Genomic DNA, 23121 nt, shown 5'->3' on the forward strand with positions numbered 1-23121 from the left:
TATATATTTTTCAAAATCGTAATATAATTTCTTAAATAAAAAATAATAGGTACGAGTTAACCCTTTCTATGCTACAAATAAATATAAAAAATAGCCACCGTTGCGACATATTTTCTGAAAGCATATTTTATGCGAAATATTTTAATTAGGCATTAAAAATTATTAAAAATATTTACTCATCATATTTACTTTATAATTAATCGTGTTTGCTGCTCAGTGTTGCCATATAGTGAATTTCCAGTCCAGGTCAATAAAATCGTGCCATCGCGTTTATATCAAGAACGTTTATAAAGGTGTTCCATAATTAGCGCAAGATTTAAATTTGCCGTCATTTGTGCAGTAAATGTTGACAGATGATAGTTTAGGGTTATTAAAAATAAATAATAATCATGAATAATACTATCTTATGCACTTTATGATTCAATAAAAAAAAAACAATGTGTGTTCCATTTAATTCAAATCTTGCGTTAATTTTGGGATTAAGATAATATTAAGAGTGAGAATCGAATAAAGTATCTAAACCGATAAATACATGTAAACCGAATTTTGTTCAATAGGAGAGCGCCAAAAACAATTATCCCTCCTCAGAAGTCAAAAATTCACGTCAAATGCAATAAAATCGTGCCGTCACCGTAGCAGTGGGAACGCTCGTTACCGAGCGTTCCCACTGCGACGGCGCCGACACGATTTTATTGCATTTGACGTGAATTTTTGCCTTCTGAGAAGGGATAATTGTTTTTTGCGTTCTCCTATTGACCAAAATTCGATTTGAAAATACTTTGTTCAGCATTGTTATTAAAACTCAATAGTAATATCGGTAAGGATAGCTATCATATTTTTAAAACATAGTATAATATGGAAATGCAGACAAACTATAGAGAAATATGTGAGATGCAATGTCTATATGTACTTATTCTTCCGCTTATTTTCCCCTGAGAGATGAGTTGGCTTAGTTTTTATTTTGGACTTTAGCTAATAAAAGTTCTAAAACTATAATTAATTAATTTTCATTAGGTTAGCTTTGGGTTTGAACAACAAATGGACGTTTACCAACTGTCAAATTGAGTTTCATATACATTTTAGAACAGCATATTAGCGCCTAATAGTTCACTTATATTTTAATTAGTAGAAATATATATCTACTGGTAAAAATATATTTGAACTTCACCAGTGAAAATTTAACTTCACCATAAAATATACATTCACAGTAGCATTTATACATCGGATGTAAATAAATATGTATGTTAATGTATAACACACGGAAAAATTTAAAACGTATCATTTTAATAGCACATGCCAAATAATTTATATTTTCACTGGTAAAAATATATATCTACCAGTGAAAGTGTATTCCGATGTGATTTTACTGAAATGAAATATTTTAAAAAGTATTTTCGGGATAGATTCGAGCTTTTTTAGGAATAAGCACATTAAACTAAATGTATTATTTATTTATTTTGCTGCATTAAATCTAGTTGTCAAATTACCGATAATAATAAAAACATTAAATTTATATAATTCTTTGCTTCTTTCTTAGGTATTAGATCTAAATTCAGATCGAATACCTAAATTGACTGCTACTAATTTACATTTATTGAATATTTTCTCCCATATCTAATATTTTTAAACGTTCAAAAAGGAATGAAGTCGAGCAACAATATTTATTATGAATGTACTACCTAGAAAGTAGGTGCTTTTGAAGGCAATGTTCCGCTCCTTTTTTTATTGTATAAAAAAGGGCTAAAGGATCTTATACCTGAAATACATCAGTATATAGGTAAATCTTAAACTGTAGTTTAGTTCAAATTCATTATTTGTGGTAGTTTTTGCTTTTTTAATAAATATATTCTTGCTATGATTATTTCCAGAGTTAGACCTCTTAAAGAATACGGGCCCTGTGGATAGTCTGGACTAGAAGAGGGACAGCATTGAAGAAGAATAACAATATTAAACATAAAAGTAATTTTATGTTCAAATTTTATTTTTATTTTATTTTTTATTTTTTCGATTAAATTAAGACCATCGTGGCCTATCAGGTTACCCCAATGCGCCACGATGGTCGAACGCAAATTATAAATTTATAAAACATAAAAAAACGTATATATATAAATAAATATAACAATACTTAAACATAACAAAAAAAATTATAAAATATTAAAATTAAAAGATATAAACCGGATCAGATCCTCGTAGCTAACATTAAATAAATCAATTTTCAATGCCAGCGTATTAAGGAGCCGTATGGCCACAGCTATAGGCGAATCGGCAAGTGCGGATGTCCTAGCCCTAACTCCCATCAAAAGAGGTCTCGATCGTGATTCTCGAAAATGTTCCGGAACCCAAAACTGGAATTCCTCGAGAATAGCTGGATTGTCGACAACACCTTTTAGTAGTTTGAAAAAATGCTTAGCGACATACAGCTTTCTGCGAGAATTCAGCGAATCATATCCCAACGCTCCTAAAAGAAAGGCGCTGGGATATAAGAACGGATAATAACCAAATGTCCTTTTGTAAAGGTATCTTAAATACCTTTTTTGAATTTTTTCTACTAAAAGGGAATATTTGGCTATTCGGGGATTCCAAATTATAGATCCCGATTCAAGAATACTACGAACTAAGGTGTCATAGAGGATGCGAATAACTGACGGATCGTCAAAGTGAAAGGCATTCCTCATAACAAAGCCGAGCATCTTGGAAGATTTATCACAGACGTCGTGTATGTGTAGAGAGAACCTCCATTTGCTCTCGAAAGTGATTCCGAGATCTTTAATGGAAGTTTCTCTAGTCAAAATGTTACCACCGAGATGGTAGAAATAAGCTGATGGCGAACGGGATCGAGAAAATGACACAGTATGGCACTTTCCGACACTAAAGGGCAGACGGTTAACGGAAGCCCATCTCCACAGAGAGTCTAAATCACTTTGTAGAGAGAAGGAGTCCGCAACAGATCGAATGCATTTATATAATTTTAAATCATCTGCGTACAGAAGAAAACTTGAATTTTTAATTGCTGTATTTATGTCATTAATAAATAACACAAAAAGCAGAGGTCCCAGATTGGATCCTTGAGGAACCTCCGAAGAAATGAATGATACATTTTGTCTTTTAGTAATAGATTATTAAAATCTATAGAATATAAGCAGAATTGGTTTTGAAGTAAATAACATTTATGACTAGCTGTAGATACAAGATTCCGTGTTGAGATTTAAACTACCTCCATCGACAGCCATAACTCTTTCACTCGATTGGATAATCTGTTACAGAGTTTATCTCGAGCCGATTTTACAATCGCTCCGAGATGCTCTGACGCTAGTAGCGCAGATTTACAAATTCGCATTCATGAATTGCTAATGTTACACCCGCTCGTATTATATAACCACGCGGGCCACTTGCAGAAAAGTGTCACATGTAAATCATTTTGGAAAGTTGTCACATTGACCGTAGGGTATCGTTTCACCAGTTAACTGATAATTACCCTGGTTGCGTACACTGAAGTATATTTTCTTTTTCCATCATATTTTAGGAGACTAATATATAAAAAATATTTTTTAATTCATTATACAGGAACACAGTAAGTTAGTGTCGTTACAGCAAACAATCGTCATAAATTAATATTATTAACACATTCCGGTCCAACATCGCCGCGGACAAAATTTATTCAAACAATTACACGGCCTCGCCGGTCGTTTAACCCACACTGTATAACCCATACGATTTAACTGCTACGTACTCATATATAACATTAATATTATTAATAACGGACATTTAGCGGATTACAGATCAATCACACGCCTAGCGTTTTAGGCTCGACCCAGAAGGCCTGTCCGTTTCGGATCACTGCCGATTCATTATGCGCGTTTACGCCAACGCTTATTACATACTGTGATACACCACAGCGGTCGTCGATCTGGAGACGACCTTAAAATTTGAAGCAAAGTAGTACCATATAACAAGTACATAAGTAAAACATTTAATTTACAGAAAAAAAAACTTTGAAAATTTTTGCGCTACGCAGCTGTTGAAAACCAGCTTTTAAACATACTTTTTTCTGATGAAAATATTAAAAATACCGTTTTGAATAACATATTTCAATGGACATTCAAAATATGTCTTGAAAAACATATACAAGCATAAACATAAATAGTTTTAAAATAAAACACAGAAAAAAAATATGCTGTTTAATTAGGCTTCTTTATATTAACATATTTTATTTATGTTTTTAATACATAATTTATTTTTAATGATATTCTTCATGAGCTAAATTAGCTCATTATGAGAAAATTTTAAATACTTAATATGAATAACTTTGTTCGATTTTAATAATTCTCACGATATTCCTCCGTGAGATTAGAAAAATCTAGGAAAACCTAATCTGTGATGATCGATCAGAATTATAATTATATAATAATCACTTTTCCTAAGCTATTTAGATCTCTCCGATACGATATCATTTTAAAAAAACATAAGAGTTAATATGGGATTTGAACCCAAGTCTTTAGAGTAATAGTAACCAACTTCAACAATTCATCTATCGTGTTTATTCAGTATAGTTAACTTACAAAGACACATACGATATAATGCGACAAGTTAAACAAAAATAAAACATAAACGTAAAGGTAATATAACTTAACAATCGACCTAACTGAACCTATAAATTTTTTTTTAATTTTCAATTATAATATGATATGCATTAACCTAATTTGCCATTTCAACGGTGTAAACACAATCAATGTTACAAGTAAGAAGTGAGAGAGTATGTAAACCAGTGACATCTACTAAATAAACTAGTATTACAACATAAAATCAATGGATGTCACTAATTTATTTATAACGATATTAATTCGTGAGCTTAGAAAAAATCAAAATAACATATTTATGAGCTGAATTTATAATACCTTATATTAACGACCTAGCTCGATTTTATTTATTCTTTACGATATTCATCCGTGAGATTATAAAAATCTATGAAAACCTAAGCTGTGATAGAAATTTACCAATTATATGCATCTTAAGTTAAGTAGTATTATAGGACTATTATTAACTTATTTAAAGTTTGAAAATATGATATTACACCTTTATCTTTTATATAAATAAAAGATAATGTATGCACCCTATAAATTAAAAAACTACTGGACTGAAATATCGGGCTCTAACTAAAGAGACAAATTATATGCATCCTAAAGTAAGTAGTATATGAAATTATAGAACTATTATTAACAATATTTAATAATAAATCATTTAAAATTTGACAATATAATATTACACCATTATTTTTAATATAAATACAAGGCAATGTTCGTATGTGTGTGTCCTATAGACTCAAAAACTACTGAACCGATATCGCTGAAAATTTTACAGTTTGTTCTGATCAGTACCAGGAGTGTTTAAAGAGTGGAGATGAAATCAGATAGATAGTGCTGTTGCTTTTACAGTGTAGTCAGGCTCAAACGCGCTCGCGATAATTTTGACGTCATATCATGTCACATTGCCGTCGTATTTTTATTTGTTTAAATATATTTTAATATAGTATTAAATACTCGCATCCTGTCAGGTACAACCAATAAATTAAATCATAATACATTTTAGATACTCACCGCCGTTCCATATCCGTTCTAATTTTGATCTCCCAGAAACGATAGAAATTGTAAAACAATTATATGGGATTTAAATAGTTCAAATATTTTTTATCTTTAAGAATTCGAATATTGAATAGTTAACGATAAAATATTCGAATATTTGAGTATATTCGTTAAGTTATGGAGAATCGAATGTTTTTAAAAAAAAACTAATAAAAATAGAAAAACCTATCTATTTTAAGTAATAAATTACTTTAGAAGCATTCTATTCGTATTAATTAAAAAATAATAGAATAATAATATCAGCCATTGAAAAAGTCCATAGATGCACAATATTAATTCAGAAACATGAGTAATTTTTGGAATTTCGGCAAATAAAAAGTGTTTTTAGAGTCGATCGGTCTTTATTGTTTTTTTAAATATTTTATATTAAATATTAAATATTTCACTACAAATATTCGGATTGAAGTCTAGATTCATACCTTTTCAAGTATGTTAGGTATTCATCATTGACTTACAAACGCGTTGACTTTGGCATAATTCGTTTTGATTACTATTGTGCCATAAAAAGTACAGAATGATATATTTATTCAGTTAAACATACCTAGCCTTTTATTATTTATATAGTGTAAATACTACATCCTAAATTTGTACTAATAATTAAAAAATATTTTACAATTGTAATAAAATAATTATAAAGCGTATTTTTTATTATACATAATATAGTATTATAAACTAATACGTATTTTATGATATGTATGTATATAAATCACTCACGCTCGTGTTTTAACTGCAGAAAAAATATATAATAGTCTGACATGCAGATTTTATTGCTACTATAGCCATATAGTATCTAACAAATTACACTATAATCAAAGCTTATTCACAACTTGTTAATAACTATAATGCTTTGACAAAACCCATAAAAATATTACAAATATACATATGCTATATATGAGTGTGTTGATTTTCGCAATCTCTGTATATTTTATATATTTTTCATTAGAAAATTTTCAATCAATAAAGCAATCAAATACACCATTCAATCCGTTGATGATTGACAATGAAAAAACATTGACATTTCAATTTCGTTACCGCATCAAAATCGATTATAACGGAAATCCGTTTCGCCGTTAAATTTGAATAAAACCCAAGGCCTTCCATAACCGAGCATTGCTCAATATCGATAGAAAATAATTAAAAATTATTTTATTATCACGTGATTAAACGTGACGTGACTTAATGTGAACCAAGCCTTATGATAAAATTATGATAAAGGATAAGTGGGTCATTTTATGCAACTGCGCTCGAATCTGATAAGCAAATTATTGCGCTCATAGCATTATGAATATGAATCAAGAGACTCACCTTGCAGAGTGCTACGCCGCTGTCCAGACGATCCATGAAGTTGTCCACATTGATCATCAAATCAGGATACAGAGTATTCAGCCATTCGGCCAAGTCCTCTTTCATGGCGTAGAGGTACTCTTCGGAAGATTTGAAGGGTCTGAAAGACCTAGCCTCAATCATCACGGCCATTTTTAGCGAATTTTTAGACACAACCAAAGAAAAACGTTACGAAAACAAATCAAAATAAATTGTGATGATGTTACTATATTGTCAAAACAATCTTCATCTTCCGCACGAGAAGATTTTTCGTCAGTGCATATTTTGTGGGTGTGGTTTGCCTTTAGGTGTTGATTGACGATGTGTTATCAGCTTGAACATCACATTATCATGGGCGTTACTTTGCCGTATCTGAAACAATACATAATGAATATTAGTTTTAATTGAATTTTACAAAAAGGAGTAATAATACATAAACCTCTCCCGTTAATTCAAGAATACAACAAATAGAAAAACGGTTGTCAAGTACACAAAATTGTTAGGTTCTGTAACCAGGATCTTTTGAAACAATTGAATGGTTTTTAAATATTGTATAACGGTATTAGTCGGTCAATATTTAAATTAACTTGAATCTGTTTTAAGATTAATAATTTTTTATGGTAAATTACCTATAGATTAATATCAAACAAGGCGAGACAAGAATAATTTATGATAGCATAATTATATACAAAATATATCGATAAAAACTGAATTAGTGAAATTAACTAACATAGAAATAAAATCGTGTCATACAGTTACATATGTATGTGTAAATTGACATTTTCAATAAAACAATAAAAATTTATTGTTCCAGATATATGTATGTACATATGTTAAAAACTAATCAATAAATATCGTCAGTATTTTTTGGTTCTATGATGCAATTACACAAGAAAGAAATAGCACATAACATAAAAAATTACACACGCAATAAATTTCACATTTTCCAGTAACATGTTTAACCCTTTCGGTGTGCATATGAAATATTAAAAGCTGAAATAAAAAATATACCATTTTTTCATAAATATATTAATAATAATAAGAATGATTTAAAATTAAAAAAATATTACAAAGTAAAATTAGTAATTTACATTAATATGAAACAGTGTTTTTATGTTAAATATTTTTCATAGAAAAATATTTTATTTAGTTTTTATAAAAATAAAAATAAAATTTACATTTTTTGTTAACTTTATTAAAAATAAATTTTACTTTTAGTTGAAACCCCCCCATATATGTATTTTTTTTAATGAATTTATGCAATTATGAAAAAGTGTACCATACCAATACAAATTACTAACACAATATAATTGTAAAATATTTTTTAAAATAAAATTCATTTTAGGTGTCGCTTTTGATATTTAATATGCATCACCCACATAGGGTTAACCCTTTGACCGGTATCGCCGTACAAGTACGGCGGTCGATCTTTCACTATTTTGAAGTACCTCAAATGGTTATATATTTACAAATTTAACTGAAAAATAATAAATAAAATACCTTATATTTATATAATATTTTTTTAAATTTGATTTAATGTTTATAATTTGCATAGAAAATAATATCAATAAATTAAAGAATACGAACTAAATGAGCGTTACAAAAAAAATTATGTTAATGTTATAACAAAATAATGAGAGCCTCTGAATCGATATAAAAAATCCCCAAAACACGAATAATACACAAAAAAATATGAAATATAAATTAACGAAATTTAATAACAGAAAATTGTTACTACAATTTACTACAATTATGATATATCAACCATTGATTTTACAAAAAATATTTAAAACCTTTATTGACACTTAACCGATGGATTATGTAGTGTCTACCCTTTATGTTCGCTGATGGTTATCTACGGAACGGGTAAAATCTACCATTTGAGACCTCTTATATATAATGACGCGTCTGTAGTACCTATCCGCAAAAACTAAAGTCAAATAATATCAGAACCATTATAATGAAAATAATATCAATAAATTAAAGAATACGAACTAAATGAGCGTTACAAAAAAATTATATTATTAATGTTATAACAAAATAATGAGAGCTTTTGAATCGATATAAAAAATCCACAAAACCCGAATAATACACAAAAAAATATGAAATATAAATTAACGAAATTTAATAACAGAAAATTGTTAAAATAAATTGATAAAACATCAATTCAATAATAAATTTAATTAAAGCAATAAAACGTTGAGAATTACTGATTCTTTTCCCTATAATTTACTATAAATTCAATACAAAATAATAATAAATAAGTAACACCGGAAATAATTATGGAAAAATACTAAAAATTAACTCACTTTTAGGCGTGTACTAACAAATTAGCAAATGTGTATAAATTAACTTACTACTCAAAGGGTTATTAAGCGTGCTACTAGAGAATGTGAAATTACTGCAGTGTGAACTTTATTGGTTTTGTAATTTTTTCCTTGTGTAATTTTTTTCTTCTGTAATTTTTACTGTGTAATTTTATTATTTTAAAAAATATAAACCATTTTTATTTTCATATATATAATTTATTATTTTAATTTTATTATGATCTATTTATATTTATTTCATTAAAAAATATAAACCATTTTTTCTATTAATTTTATCATTTATTTTCATTGCTATTTTTTATTATTTTATTTATGTATATTTATTTTATTATTATTAGCAAACATTTTACTTATTATTCTATATTTATAGTATCATTGATGTTTTTACAATACATTACATTTTTTGTTGTGTTTTATTTTTTATTTTATTGTACATCTTCCGTTGCAACATGAGGCGTTAGCCAAATGCGTTATTATTAATTAAATATCATTATTATATTTTATTAATTAAATATCATTATTATAGCTTACAATCAATAGTTGTCACGACCAAGCTCAATCATTTTTAATTATTCAACTGTGAGATTAGGAAAATCTAAGAAACTAATCTGTGATGATCAGAAGTTCTAAATAAGATTCAAACCAAAGTATTTTTAATATAAGTCACTGACTTAAAACACTAGTCTAACGTGCTAGTAATGGCACTAAAAAAACAATAATTCTTATAAAATATATCTTATCAAATAATAATTTGATATATTGCAAACAATAGTAAAAGATTACTTTATCGACCTTGACCATTGCACTGTTATATATAGTTGATTTCTCTATGTGTGTTAAACTTGTATGAATATAAAAATACTGTAATAAATCTTATTTATTTCAATCTAAAATACTATATGTGTTTCATCTTAATTTTATCTTAAGAACACAGGTATTTATTGTTTATCTACTGTAAAATGAAAAAATTAACCAATGCGTTATAACGGAGAATACACAATCAACACCTTCTAAGTAGTAAGATAACAGATTGAAATCTTTTTAATTAGTCATAAACGATTATTATAGCATACAATCAATAAATGTCATTATGCGCGACCTAGCTTATTTTTTTTAATAATAAACCACAATCGTAAGATAATGAAAATCTGGGGAAAATTAATTTACGATAATCGATCGGAATTAAAATTACATAATGATCACTAAGTTTGATCTCCAAAACACGATATAAATTGAAACTGACTAATATATCGTACTGGTATCGTAAATTTTATTCAATCCAAATCCTGGACGAAATATCAACAGATATGTATCTTTCATATTTAAATAACTTTCTAATCTGACACCTATTTCATTTTGTTTATGGGTATATATTTACGAAATCAATATAAAACATACTTTCGAACGTTAATCACTAAATATACGCATACACATAGATAAGAACATTAACGCCCATTTTCATTTATCAACAAATATCATCAAGATACCAGGAACTCCATTTACGATCAAGTTCCAGGATATTGCGTCACTGTCATTCAAACGAACAATCCCACTGAAATTCATTGCTTTGAATCACCAAAAATCTCAAGTTGCACCAAAAATAGCATGCAGTCATTGTCGTCTCTCGACTGCATATTTTCGCACGCGATTTTCAGAAATGCACTTTGTATTCGATATGTAAAGGTTCAATGGTATGTGAAAACGGTTTCAACTTTGCATTATTATCAACAACAGTAAAAAACGCATTTTACGCAAGCTGATTATGAATTAAGCGGTCTCGCTCCAAATTACCGATGTAACTCGGCCGAAATAATACGAAAAGAAGAAGAAAAAAAAATTCGATATGTGTAAATGTTGCATTTTTAAATACGTAATTATAATTGCTGTTAGGTGTGGTTAAAAAAATAAAATGATGATATCGAACATGTGTGGGTTGCAAAATGAACGAATGTAAATATTTGAAATAATGTATTATATAATTTTGAGCCATGTGATTCATTTTATAACAATTGTTTATATTTACATAAGTCATACGTGCATCGTAAATGTAAAGTAGCAAAAAATTGACATATTGATGATATACGGCTTAATTAACTTTGCTTGATGTATTCCGTTCTTATGGAGATATTAAAAGATTTCAAGAAATATTTGTACCCAGTTTCAAATCATCTATTCATTTTTTTGTATAAATAAATATTTTTTAGATCGAATCTATGAGCATTTTACTAAATTTCTTAAATATATTTTAAAAAAATACTACCCAAACAGTAAATTCCCTGAAGATGAACGAGTAACCCAACACATCCGGACTACTTTTAAATGCGCCACAAACTATCGTAATATAAACATCCTTTTCCATACAAATAAATTAGTGTTTAATATTTTTACAGCAGTATGTTGCTACATACATATATACATAGATAACGCGATTAGATATTTTTTATTATATAGTAACATATTGGAAGGGGAGTTTATCAATATATATATATATATACATTTATGTTGGTACTTGATGCGTTATCTCGCTAAGCCAGTGGTCCATATTATTTATTATAGATGTGTTAAGGTATGAATGCACACATATTTAATTTGTGCGCTCGCAATCTGGCGCTGCTTGTTCGTAAGGAGGCAACCATAAATACACTGTGTTCAAATTTAATTATTTTTTAAACACGTCTAATTAATGCCACATACAGTAGAACCCCCAATAACACGGTAAAGTGATGCACGTTACTTTATGTGTGAGCGAGCCAAAGGGATGCTACCTCATCACACGCGCCTGATTCATACGTACGTATTGAAAAAAAATGTATTTTCAAGTCTAGCACCCAAATAACATGTCCACAATTTACCGTGTTATTGGGGATCTACTGTATATGCAACCTACGGTCCACCAATCTAAATTATCCGAGCCTTAACACAACCTTTTTTTTATAATAAAATTACATTTTTCTAATATGTGCTTAAAAATTTGTTGCTGACAAAATATTTACAATATGGGTAAAATATATTTTTTTAAATCACACCACGACAGAATGGATTAAGGCGATTTTGTTAAGATTCCGGTGATGTACAGTTAGTGTACATGTAATAATTTGTGAAAATAAGAAAAACGAATCTCAATTTTTTAATTTTATTTGAGGTATGAGTGAAATATCTAAAAAAAAAATGGAATCCGCGACGTTTTCTGACGTTTTTTTTAATATTTTCCTCACACTGCAAAAATATCGCGCGCTTCAATAATTTACACTCAGTGTACATACAAAAATAGTAAAAATGAGTTATTCCGAATGACAATAAAACTTATATTATTACAAAATAGTTATAATAATAACAGTGAAAATAAACAATAAGTATAAAAAACTGTTGAAAACAAGTGAATGCATTGGATATCGCAATTATTTTGTATAAATGCAGAAATTGAATGTAATAAAATTTAAAAATATTATTAAAAATAGTATTTTAAAAAGTATTTGATCAGTTTCATTTTGACAGATGAGCAACAAAAATTAAGATGATTTTAAACTAATTTAATTGACCCGAAACGATTCAGAATGTTTACAAACTTAATGTTTCAGTAAATAAAAGGCAAATAAACACATTAATAGAATTACATTATCAAAAGGTTAATAAGTAATTACACTTTAGTTTATATCAAAATCATTCTACAAAAACAATCTGCACTAATAACAAATATATTGCACAAAAAATAATGCATTTCACTATAATAAAATTTGTTCAACAAAAAAAATATTTGAACATTGAAATATAATGCACATAAAAAAATCATTTTGACAGTTGCGAAACGTCTATTTACTGTTAAAACCAAAACCTAACCAAATTAAAAAAAATAGATTATATCAATATAAGTGTTAAAAATGAAAATATATATGTATGTATTCAAATCTAGTATTTATACCACTAAAAAATAATATGGCCCACATTGTGAAAATTGTTTCAACCTTTATTTTATATAAGGCGGCATACGTGCAATTTGATGGCACATTTTTAATCTTCTTAAATATAGTCCTATTATTTGAAATGTTTTATAAATTTTCACGAAAGCACATACAATAAAATCTTATTCATAAACATATAAATAAATTACTGAAGGAAAAATCGATGTTTATTTTTTAGTCAATATCTATTTTATAATACAAATATAGTAGCCAATAAAATAATCATATATAAACTGTTAATGATACAGTCAAAATATATAGATTTTATATATATAGACATAAAAATGAGTAAGGCAGACGTTTAAAAATATAATACAATATCAACCATTGATGTTACAAAAAATATTTAAAACCTATATTGACACTTAACCGATGGATTCTGTAGTTTCTACCCTTTATGTTCGTTGATGGTTATCTACGGAACGGGTAAAATCTACCATTTGAGACCTCTGATACACAACGACGCGTTTCTGTAGTACCTATTATTATTATAATAAACTTGTGGAATAAAGAAAATAGAAAAAAACTGTTAATGTATAATAAAACATCAAGACCATTTTTCATTGATCACACATCATCAAACATTTATCAACGCCTCTTATCCACCACTCCTTTAAAACTCGGTCAGAGCTGAAGGCGTACGCGTTTATTCATATATTTTTAAAACACATACTCTTTTAAGTATAATTTTCAATTAGCAATATCTCAATAAATAAGCACGTGCGATTTTCACGCCCCGGGCGATTGCCCATGTATTTCGGCTCCGATGAACAATGAAACTTTCGATTTCGCACTCATCCACCTCGCATCATCATCATCACATACACAATCTGCGGAACACCCACAGCGTTATTATTGTACGTTACTTTGCGAAACGGATTCTCACAACACACAATAACAATCGAATTTCGGCAATGGACCCCGCACACGTTCGACAATAAATCATCGCGCGGATTACGCGCTCGATAACTTCGTTATTCAACGTTAAGTAACGAGAACACTTTCGGCGTTTTTCTGAGGCAACCACGAAATTCTGTGTATGTACGTTGGCGTGAAATAATAGTTAAAAAAACGCACACATCTTGCGAAAGACCACTGTTTAAACTCAAATTTCACGCTTCTAAAATACCGGTAATCGTGGGATAAACCGTTAAACGCGTCGATGATGCTGCGTCACCGATTGAGAATCTCTGGCATGCAAACGCCTTGCGCCAGAATGTGCATTCACACTTTTTCCCAATAACGCAAATATTTTGAGTCAGAAGAGTGAAAATTGGGAAAATATTTAAAATGAAATGTACTTTACTTATAATCGCATTAACTTAAGAACGTTTCAATCTTAAACTAATACAGCAAAGTTTATTACATATACTATATATATACATATGTATATATATGTATTATATATACTAGAGATTGATGTGCTTATAAATATTATTTATTATCATCAGATGCTACATGATATCACTACTTCATGAAATAATAATAAAACATATTATCTCAGATATTTTCAATTAGATATGATAAGAAATAAGTACAATACTTAAATCAACTACGTACATCGTAACATAAGTATACTAGACATGGTTCATGATTGTCTGAAGAAAGCAGCGAAAGTTAAAAAATGAAGCTTGAAGTCAGGCAAAATATATAAAATCTTTAAAAAAAGCTAAATGTGAACATCAATTTTTAAAGACCGGCAATTAAATATTTATGAAAAAGTATTTAAAAGCCATCGTTGTATGTACACACATACATATGTATACAAGTTGTGTTTAGAATTGATATAATACTTATTATACAGTTTCTTTATGCAGAGCAACATTCTTGTGTTTAACAAGCTCGTTAATAAGCTAAGAGAGCCGTTGAGCGATTTGGTTACTACGTCAAGAATAAGGGACGCGATCGCAACTTTTTATAGCAGCCTTTGACGTTATTTATATTGCGTTATTTATTTATTTTTATTAAATCTTTCATTGTAACCTAACAGACGTATGCCCAATGTGTTACAACGGGCAAATCTGTACCAACTGAGTAAGTCAATCAGACATAATGAATACCTACAAGTAAGTATTAACCACCAGACTGAAAATCTGGGAATCGTTGACAACTAGGGATTCTGTGTCGAGACAACCCGGGAATTTATTCCCGAGAATTCAAAGATTTTTTGCTGTCTCGAGTCCCAAGAATTTAAAAATTAATAACCCGGGACTCGAGACTTTCCGAAGTGCAATTTTACAAAAATATGTAAAGAGCGAATTTGATGTCAAGCTTAATTTATGTCTCGATATGAAGACAAGGTGGAATTCCTTATTACCCATGATCTCGAGATTTTGAAAGTTACGAAATTGCATTAGAAAATCATTAATTGATCTTGGCATCAGCCAAATTTGGAATGAATCGAACATTCATGTATTGGAAAATATTTGTGAAGTACTCACTCCTATAAAACTGGCAGTTGAAGCTCTAAGTCGTCGAGATGCCACTTTATTAACTTCCGAAACTATTGTTAATTTTCTTTTAAAAAAAATATTTGAAATCAACACAACTCTGTCGCACGAACCACCAAAATATTTCAACGACTAGAAATAAAAAAATGAACTTTAAAAATGAGTTTCAGATATTAGACTCAACTATCAAGCGAACTCCGAATCTAGAGCTTTTATTCAAATTATTGCTTACAATTAAGCCAACATCTACAGAAAGCGAGAGAGTTTTTTCTACATCTGGAATATTTGCCACAAAAACCAGGAACAGGCTATGTGATTCATCATTAAGCGCCTTGGTGTTTTTAAAAACATATTTTTTCTTACAAAAGTAAAGGTTTTAACTTAATATTGATATAAATATTTCGATTAAAAAAATTGTAATAAATTAAATTTAAATAAATATCGAATAAAGTGTTTTTAAATTATTTTAATAAATTTTCACCTATCGTACCTATAACACAAATAATATAAGTTAATAATAATAAATTAATTAAAGTTAATAATAATAAGTTAATTAAAGTTAATAATAATAAGTTAATTTTTTAACATAATTTTTTTTCATGATTATACGAAAAATAATCAAAGTCTCGAGTCCCGGGAATTCCCGGGACTTTAAAAATTTGGGTCTCGAGTCCCGGGAATCAAAAAAACCCGAGACTTCAGAATCCCTAGTGACAACATATTTATAATTAATAGATGACAATGCAGCTGGAGCTGTATTTTTTTTTTTTTAAATAATAGCGCATTTTTATAAATAAAAATTCGAATGCCGCTGCCGGGACTCGATCCAGCACGTGACAAGTGCAGGTGTATCAAACATTTAAAATTTGTTTAAAGACCAACTCGATTCATATCACTAAAAATTAATCTCAGAATTTTACTAGTCCCGAGATTCATATGTATCGCAAATCATTTGGAATTCCAAGATTGGATTTTCTTATTGGAAGGAACCAAATATATGTCGTGATTCGCAGAAATACTTTTTGGTATAAAAAACTATTCTTAATAAATTAAAATATATTATTTCAGCATCTAACTTCAGCATTAACCAAGCAATGTTTTAAGCTCAAGAACAACAATTTCATCAAGTGCTCGAAGACAACGAATCATGCACCTAACAAAAATATACTTGAATACAAATACAGATATGCTTCGTACTTGAAAAGATTTCATCTGAATATACAAAATCAAGAGTACTTCGCCTCGCAGAGCACGAACCACAAAGATTCTACCCTTTCTGCTTAATCCTTTCTCTTTCACTTAATCGTTTATTTATTCATCGAGGTGTATAAGTAAATGATTTGCTTAGCTATAAAATAAGATAAGAATAATTCGAAACAAACAAATCTCAATCGAAATTATAATAATTTGGTGTGAGATTTGAAGCCAGTCTGATCTTAAGATTATTATTATTAATTACAGACAAACTATATTTTAAAATAATTTCTCATATTTCGGATGCGATATAATTGCAAACCTTGCATTTTTTCAATTCTGCATCGTTTAACATTGAAGTGTGCAAATACATTTTTTAAAGTTCACGCGAAAGGAATGCATCATGACATATATTCTTTCTTTGCATACAGTTAATGACTCGGCGAATATTTCGCACTCGTTAAGAACAAACAGCTGTTCGAAGGTCGAATTTTTGGCTTATTAATTTTTATTATTCATCAACTTGCATTGTTGTGTTGCGTACAGTCGTGCACGATTTTCAGAAAATTTATGCGCAGATCACGCTTGCAAGGAAACTCGTCTAATTAGTTCGTTCGAGGAAGTTTGGTATAATTTAATAACTTGGAACTAATGGGATATTTGTGTATGTGCATTTAGACATAACATATTTACTTGTTTAAATATAATACATTAGATGTAAATATATGCCATGCTCGATACAAAATGGAAAGCTGTTGAATATTTAAAGTCAGGTTTATTTTTTCATGAATTTATGTATAGAAGGAAGGTGTTGTTATATTTTATGCAAAATGGTATAAGACGGGTGATATAAAATTCTATTAAAAATAGAGTATGTAGGCTGTAAGCTAATATACACCAGAACGATACGTCAATGGAATAAAGAGTGTGCAAGTTTATGAATCATATATATAGCAGATCATTTAATGGGTTATATGAAGAAGAAGGAAAGGAATGTATTCCAAATGTGTTTCTGGATAAAATATCGTAGCTTTCAAAAGTTCTCATTATTGGATTATAATTAGGTCATTATCAATTATGGGTCAAGTAACAGCAGATATTTTTTTAAACAAAATATGTGCCGGAACTCATTCTTTGTCAAACTTTTTACTAAAGAAAATTATATTCAAATATCATTTCAATTTAATTTAAAACAGCTTTTCCTAGGCACATAAAAAATTTTAAAGTTAAATTAATAAATACAAATATACAACTGAAGACTAAAAATAATATAAAATAGTAAAACGTCATAAACGTTTATAGTTATTTTCAAATTTTTGTCTAATTCTTTGTTGGTGTCTATGGCAACTTTTACGAAAATATAATTTAACTGATAAGCGCCAATGAAATTATATGCTGTTCTAAAATTCCTCTGAAACACAATTTGACAGTTGCGAAACGTAAATTTGCTGTTCAAACCCAAATGTAACCCAACTTAACCTAATGAAGGACGATACTCGCCCATAATAGTAGCCGCAATATATGTAATATAATCTAATAAAATTCTCACTAGTTTTCACCTGCGTTTTACTGGCTGCGAAATCACATCATTAGAAACCCGAAAAAAACAATTACAATTTTAGAACTCTCATTAGGTCTAAAACACATATTTAGCCAACTCAACTTTCAGGGGAAATAAGCGGAAGAATAAGTACAGATAGACGTGGCATCTCGTTTTAAAAATATGATAGCCAACCTTACCGATATTACTACGGACTTCTGATATGAGAGTATTGGGCAAAGTGTATTCAAATCAAATTTTGGTCAATAAGAGGGCGCAAAAAACTTATCACTTTTCAGAAGTCAAAAATTCACGTCAAAAGCAATAAAATTGTGTCGGCATATATCAATACAAACTAAATCAACTCATCTCTTAGGGAAAAATTAGCGGAAGAATAAGTACAGACAGACATTGCATCTCACATATTGCTCTACAGTTAGTCTGCATTTCGATATTATACTATGTTTTTAAAAATATGATAGCTATCCTTACAGATATTATTATAGACTTCTAACATAAGTATTTTCAAACCGAATTTTGATCAATAGGAGAGCGCAAAAACAATTATCACTTCTAAGAAAGCAAAAATTCACGTCAAAAGCAATTGTTTTATGCGCTCTCCTATTGGTCAAAATTTAATTTAGATATGCTTCATTAGTTTATCACTTATTATGAGTAGTAATGGTAAGATTTTATTGATTTTAATGTGGATTTTAAACAGAAGATTTGGGGGGGAGTAGGAGCATCCCCCCCCCCTTTGAATTTGTCCAGAAAAAGTATGTCATTTAATGAAATACTATGAATTTTAATGAAAAAAGTTACACTATTATAATATTTTTTATTTGTCAAAAAAATAAGGCAAATCTTAGTATATAAATTGAGGAAGCGACGCTTCCACAGTTTATATAGACATGATTGTCTAGATATTGATGCAATTTAACTTATTACAATTTATTAAATTAAACTAGCTTAGAAAAAAATATAATTCATAAGAGATCCGCCCAAAAAAATCTGCCCATAGACATCGATGCGTGGAAAAGCACCAAACGGAAATCGATTTTAGATGGACGTGTAATTTAGACATTAGCCTACGCAACCAATCAAAACTTTGTATGTGCTTAATAATAAATTGATCACATATGTATTATATGAGCAGTACGTCCACCTTCGTCAATTTGATGGGTCTTATTTTTGATGTGATATTTTGACGAAGGTCCATCCCCCACGTGACCGCAGAACAGAAACATTAAACGCCCACTGGCGACGTCGACACGTCAACATAATGTTTTATAATTTTATTAGGTAATTTAAATGTAGGCATGTAATGTATACACGAGCTATAAACAAACTTGGACTTATGATTTTTTTTATTAAAATTGTCTAATATTTTTCATATTTTTTTTATAATCGAACCAATTTTAGGCTCAAATCAAAAGACAAAAATAACTGTAAAGAATGATTTTGAAGATAAGTTAAGTAGCAAATATTTTATATATATTTTTAATTACAAATCTGAGCATCATAACTTGACAGGTTTCCCCAATGCGTCGTGATGGTTATTATACAAACAATAATTATACAATTTAACATTACACCTATAAAAAAAATTACGATTTTATTGCTTTTGAATTGGCCTTTACTTATCGATGCAAACGCAGTCAACAACTGCTAAGTAAGTAGTGAGACACCAGACTGAAATCAAAGTCTTCAAAAAATGACGTGCTTGATTTAATTTTAATTATTTACCCCAATATTCATCCGTGAGATTAGGAAAATCTAGGAAAACTTCTATAATAATCGCTCGAAATTATATTTATATAATAAACACTAAACCCAATCTTACAGACACGATAAAAATTGAAAAACACTATTTTTATAATAATTATAATCAAGTTTTTTCAAAGGGGAAAAATAAATACATTTATACATACTGCATGAGTTAAATGTGTACGTATTTAAAGATTGAGATCCACTGGACACAATTCATCCAAATTAACACAAAAGTCACCAATTCAAGCAGACATAAAAAAACAAATTGCCTCTCACAATAATCATAAAGTGACGGCAAATGAGGGTGCATACGTTTTATACAAAAAAATAATAGTTGCACTTTGTCGCCCCCCAATTTTTGCAGCTTCAATATTAAACCCCCCGGGTGTCGTTTGCGGACCAAGCGAAACGATCAGCGATACCGAAACTTTTATGACCACACAAAGCACTTTCGACAGTGGACATCCCACTAACCATACGATAATTGAATTTTTTTGCTTAGCACATTAAGATGGCACGCGGTGGCCATGATGTGAAAGTTTATTTGTTTAAATATTATCGTAATCGTATTGTCGACGGAGGGAAAATGGGACGCCGGAACCGATAGTGGAACACCTTCGGCTCAAAAGCGCATGAAAATTGTTAACGTTCTGTGCCAATTCCGGCACGCACGCCGACGGTTCACAACCGGCGCCGTGGGGCACGAATAATGTGTGACTCACGATGAGATTCTACCACACAGCACTAAGGATATTGGGATAAAAATGTCAAACGGACAAATAGATCTATTTGAAACATTTTAAATGAGAACTGAGAGAATAACAATGGGGATTTACAGACTATACTCTGTTTCTTTTAACAGAGTCACTTTGAGGTCTATCTATTTCGTCGTTCTATATACCAGGATTGCCCAACTTTAACGTAAGCGATCTGCGCCTGGGCTTACGATTTACTTAGTTCACCATAACATGCATAGATCCGCGGTGAAAATGCTGATAGAAAAAACATGACAAATAGCTTATTAAAGATATTTAAATGTCTTACATTTGAGTACAACAAAAATCTTCACAAAACTTCAATAGCTATATTATTAAAAAGGTTAAATAAACCAATAGAAAACTGAAGCAATGTTTTTTACAACACGTAGAATACCTTGCCTCTATCTTTTAAAAGTGAACAAAGCGGCAAATATTTGGGTATACATCTGAACTTTGAGCTTAAATTCACTGAACATATCGCACTCATGTTTAATGGACTCACTGTCATTGCAACTCTAAAAATAAAATTTAACAGAAAAATATTTTTTTAATTCAAAAACAGTCAAATAGATCAATAATAACATACGCTTGCTAGGTGTGGAGTAGCACCAGTAATTTATAATTTTCTAAATAAAGTGATAAAAAATGTTATATAGACACTATATTTCCTTATTTGCTATATAATATCATTTGTATAGCATGCTATTAGATATAACAACCGCCAAACATTTCATCCATTTTAAAAATCTTTTGTTTCATTCGATTCTATTGCGAATCAAATGGAACAAAAAAATCTGCTGTTTTTAAAATCCATGCTTTAGGTTAAAAACAGTGCTATAATTAAGATAATAGTAGGTTTATGCATTAGAACCCAAATTATGTTATGTGAATTCTTTAGAATTTCATTATACTTTATCACTAGATTACACATCATAGATAAACATGTAATACTTTCTTTCCAAGTAAAATATTACATTCATCAACATTATGACTCAAAGTTTTTTGTTTTTGATAATAACATGCAATATATGTATGTATATGATTATGTACTAAATCAGGAGTAGTCAAGTCTTACACCGCGAAGACATTTTAGATCATTAAAAATTATTTATAACTATCTTATGGCCAGAAAAATGATCGAATTTTATGCATATAAATTATTAAACACTGTATATACAATTAAATATACATATATATTTACTATCCGGATAATTAGTTTCATTTTATTTTTGTGCTAAATTCACAAAAAAATAAGATTACGTCAAAGACAAATATTTCAGTCATATCCTGTGTCTAAAGCAAAGTTAACACAATAGCGCATTTCCACGCACGTGTGTCATAAAATTGAGAGAAATTCGTAAAAATAACAAGCTTTCTTTCTTATCGCTTGTTCGACGAAAGTTTTCCTAACAACGACTGACATGTTTTTGTGCCATTGTGTTCGTCTTCATTTCGACTCAAATTTAGTACATAAAGTCATGCGAAAATTATTCCAAACAATACGGAGCGGCTCTTCTGAACTGTATGTATGTAAAATATAAATAAAAAGTGTTGCATGATTCACGAGTGTGGCAACTCCGATGAATCATTTGCATTCAGGAACACGCGAACGAGCCATGAGCGTTCTTGGATTAAAGAGTTCATTTCAGGATTATTAATAATAGAAATATTATTCATAAGCTATGATTGAAACGTTTCATATTTCAGTGTGACCTCAGCGTCTAGCAAAATATTTGTTTTTAACGTTGATGATTCGCTGTGTTCATATTTCAGAGCATCTTATCTACGGCCTTTGACCTAAACAACGCAAATATTTTCCTATTGCATGTAAAATACGCGATAGCAACAATAATCGGGACGTATCTATATAGTTTTTGAAGGCTAATTTCATCGTGATTGACGCTTATTATTCGATATTTCGGCAGTGATGCACCTAACATGATCACGAATTCAATGAAAATTGTTTTTTTAACTAAAATTGCGATAAAACTCGGATTTTAAATAATTTATTTTTATATTTATATGCAATGTAGTATTTTTATTTCATTCATAAATTTATTAATTTTAATAGTTTATATTAACTTATAAATAGTCTCGTATGAATGTTTTATATAAATATATAAATTTTATATGTATTTATGTAATATACATACATATATAT

At 29.3% G+C, this 23121-nt stretch overlaps 1 protein-coding gene across 1 annotated transcript in view; it reads right to left on the bottom strand.

Moving 5' to 3' along the window:
* Window positions 1-23121, bottom strand: part of LOC148238520 (GAS2-like protein pickled eggs) — a 161264-nt gene that overhangs the window by 137137 nt on the left and 1006 nt on the right. Inside the window, exon 2 of the mRNA XM_088198279.1 lies at window positions 6945-7334. Within this exon, the coding sequence (XP_088054405.1) occupies window positions 6945-7115 (171 nt within the window). The 5' untranslated portion in view covers window positions 7116-7334. The remainder of the gene's footprint in view (window positions 1-6944; window positions 7335-23121) is intronic.

This window comes from Plectrocnemia conspersa, unplaced genomic scaffold (genome assembly GCF_051122295.1).
Source record: "Plectrocnemia conspersa isolate PC_06_02 unplaced genomic scaffold, ASM5112229v1 ptg000001l, whole genome shotgun sequence".
In the NCBI taxonomy this organism is placed as follows: Eukaryota; Metazoa; Arthropoda; class Insecta; order Trichoptera; family Polycentropodidae; genus Plectrocnemia; species Plectrocnemia conspersa.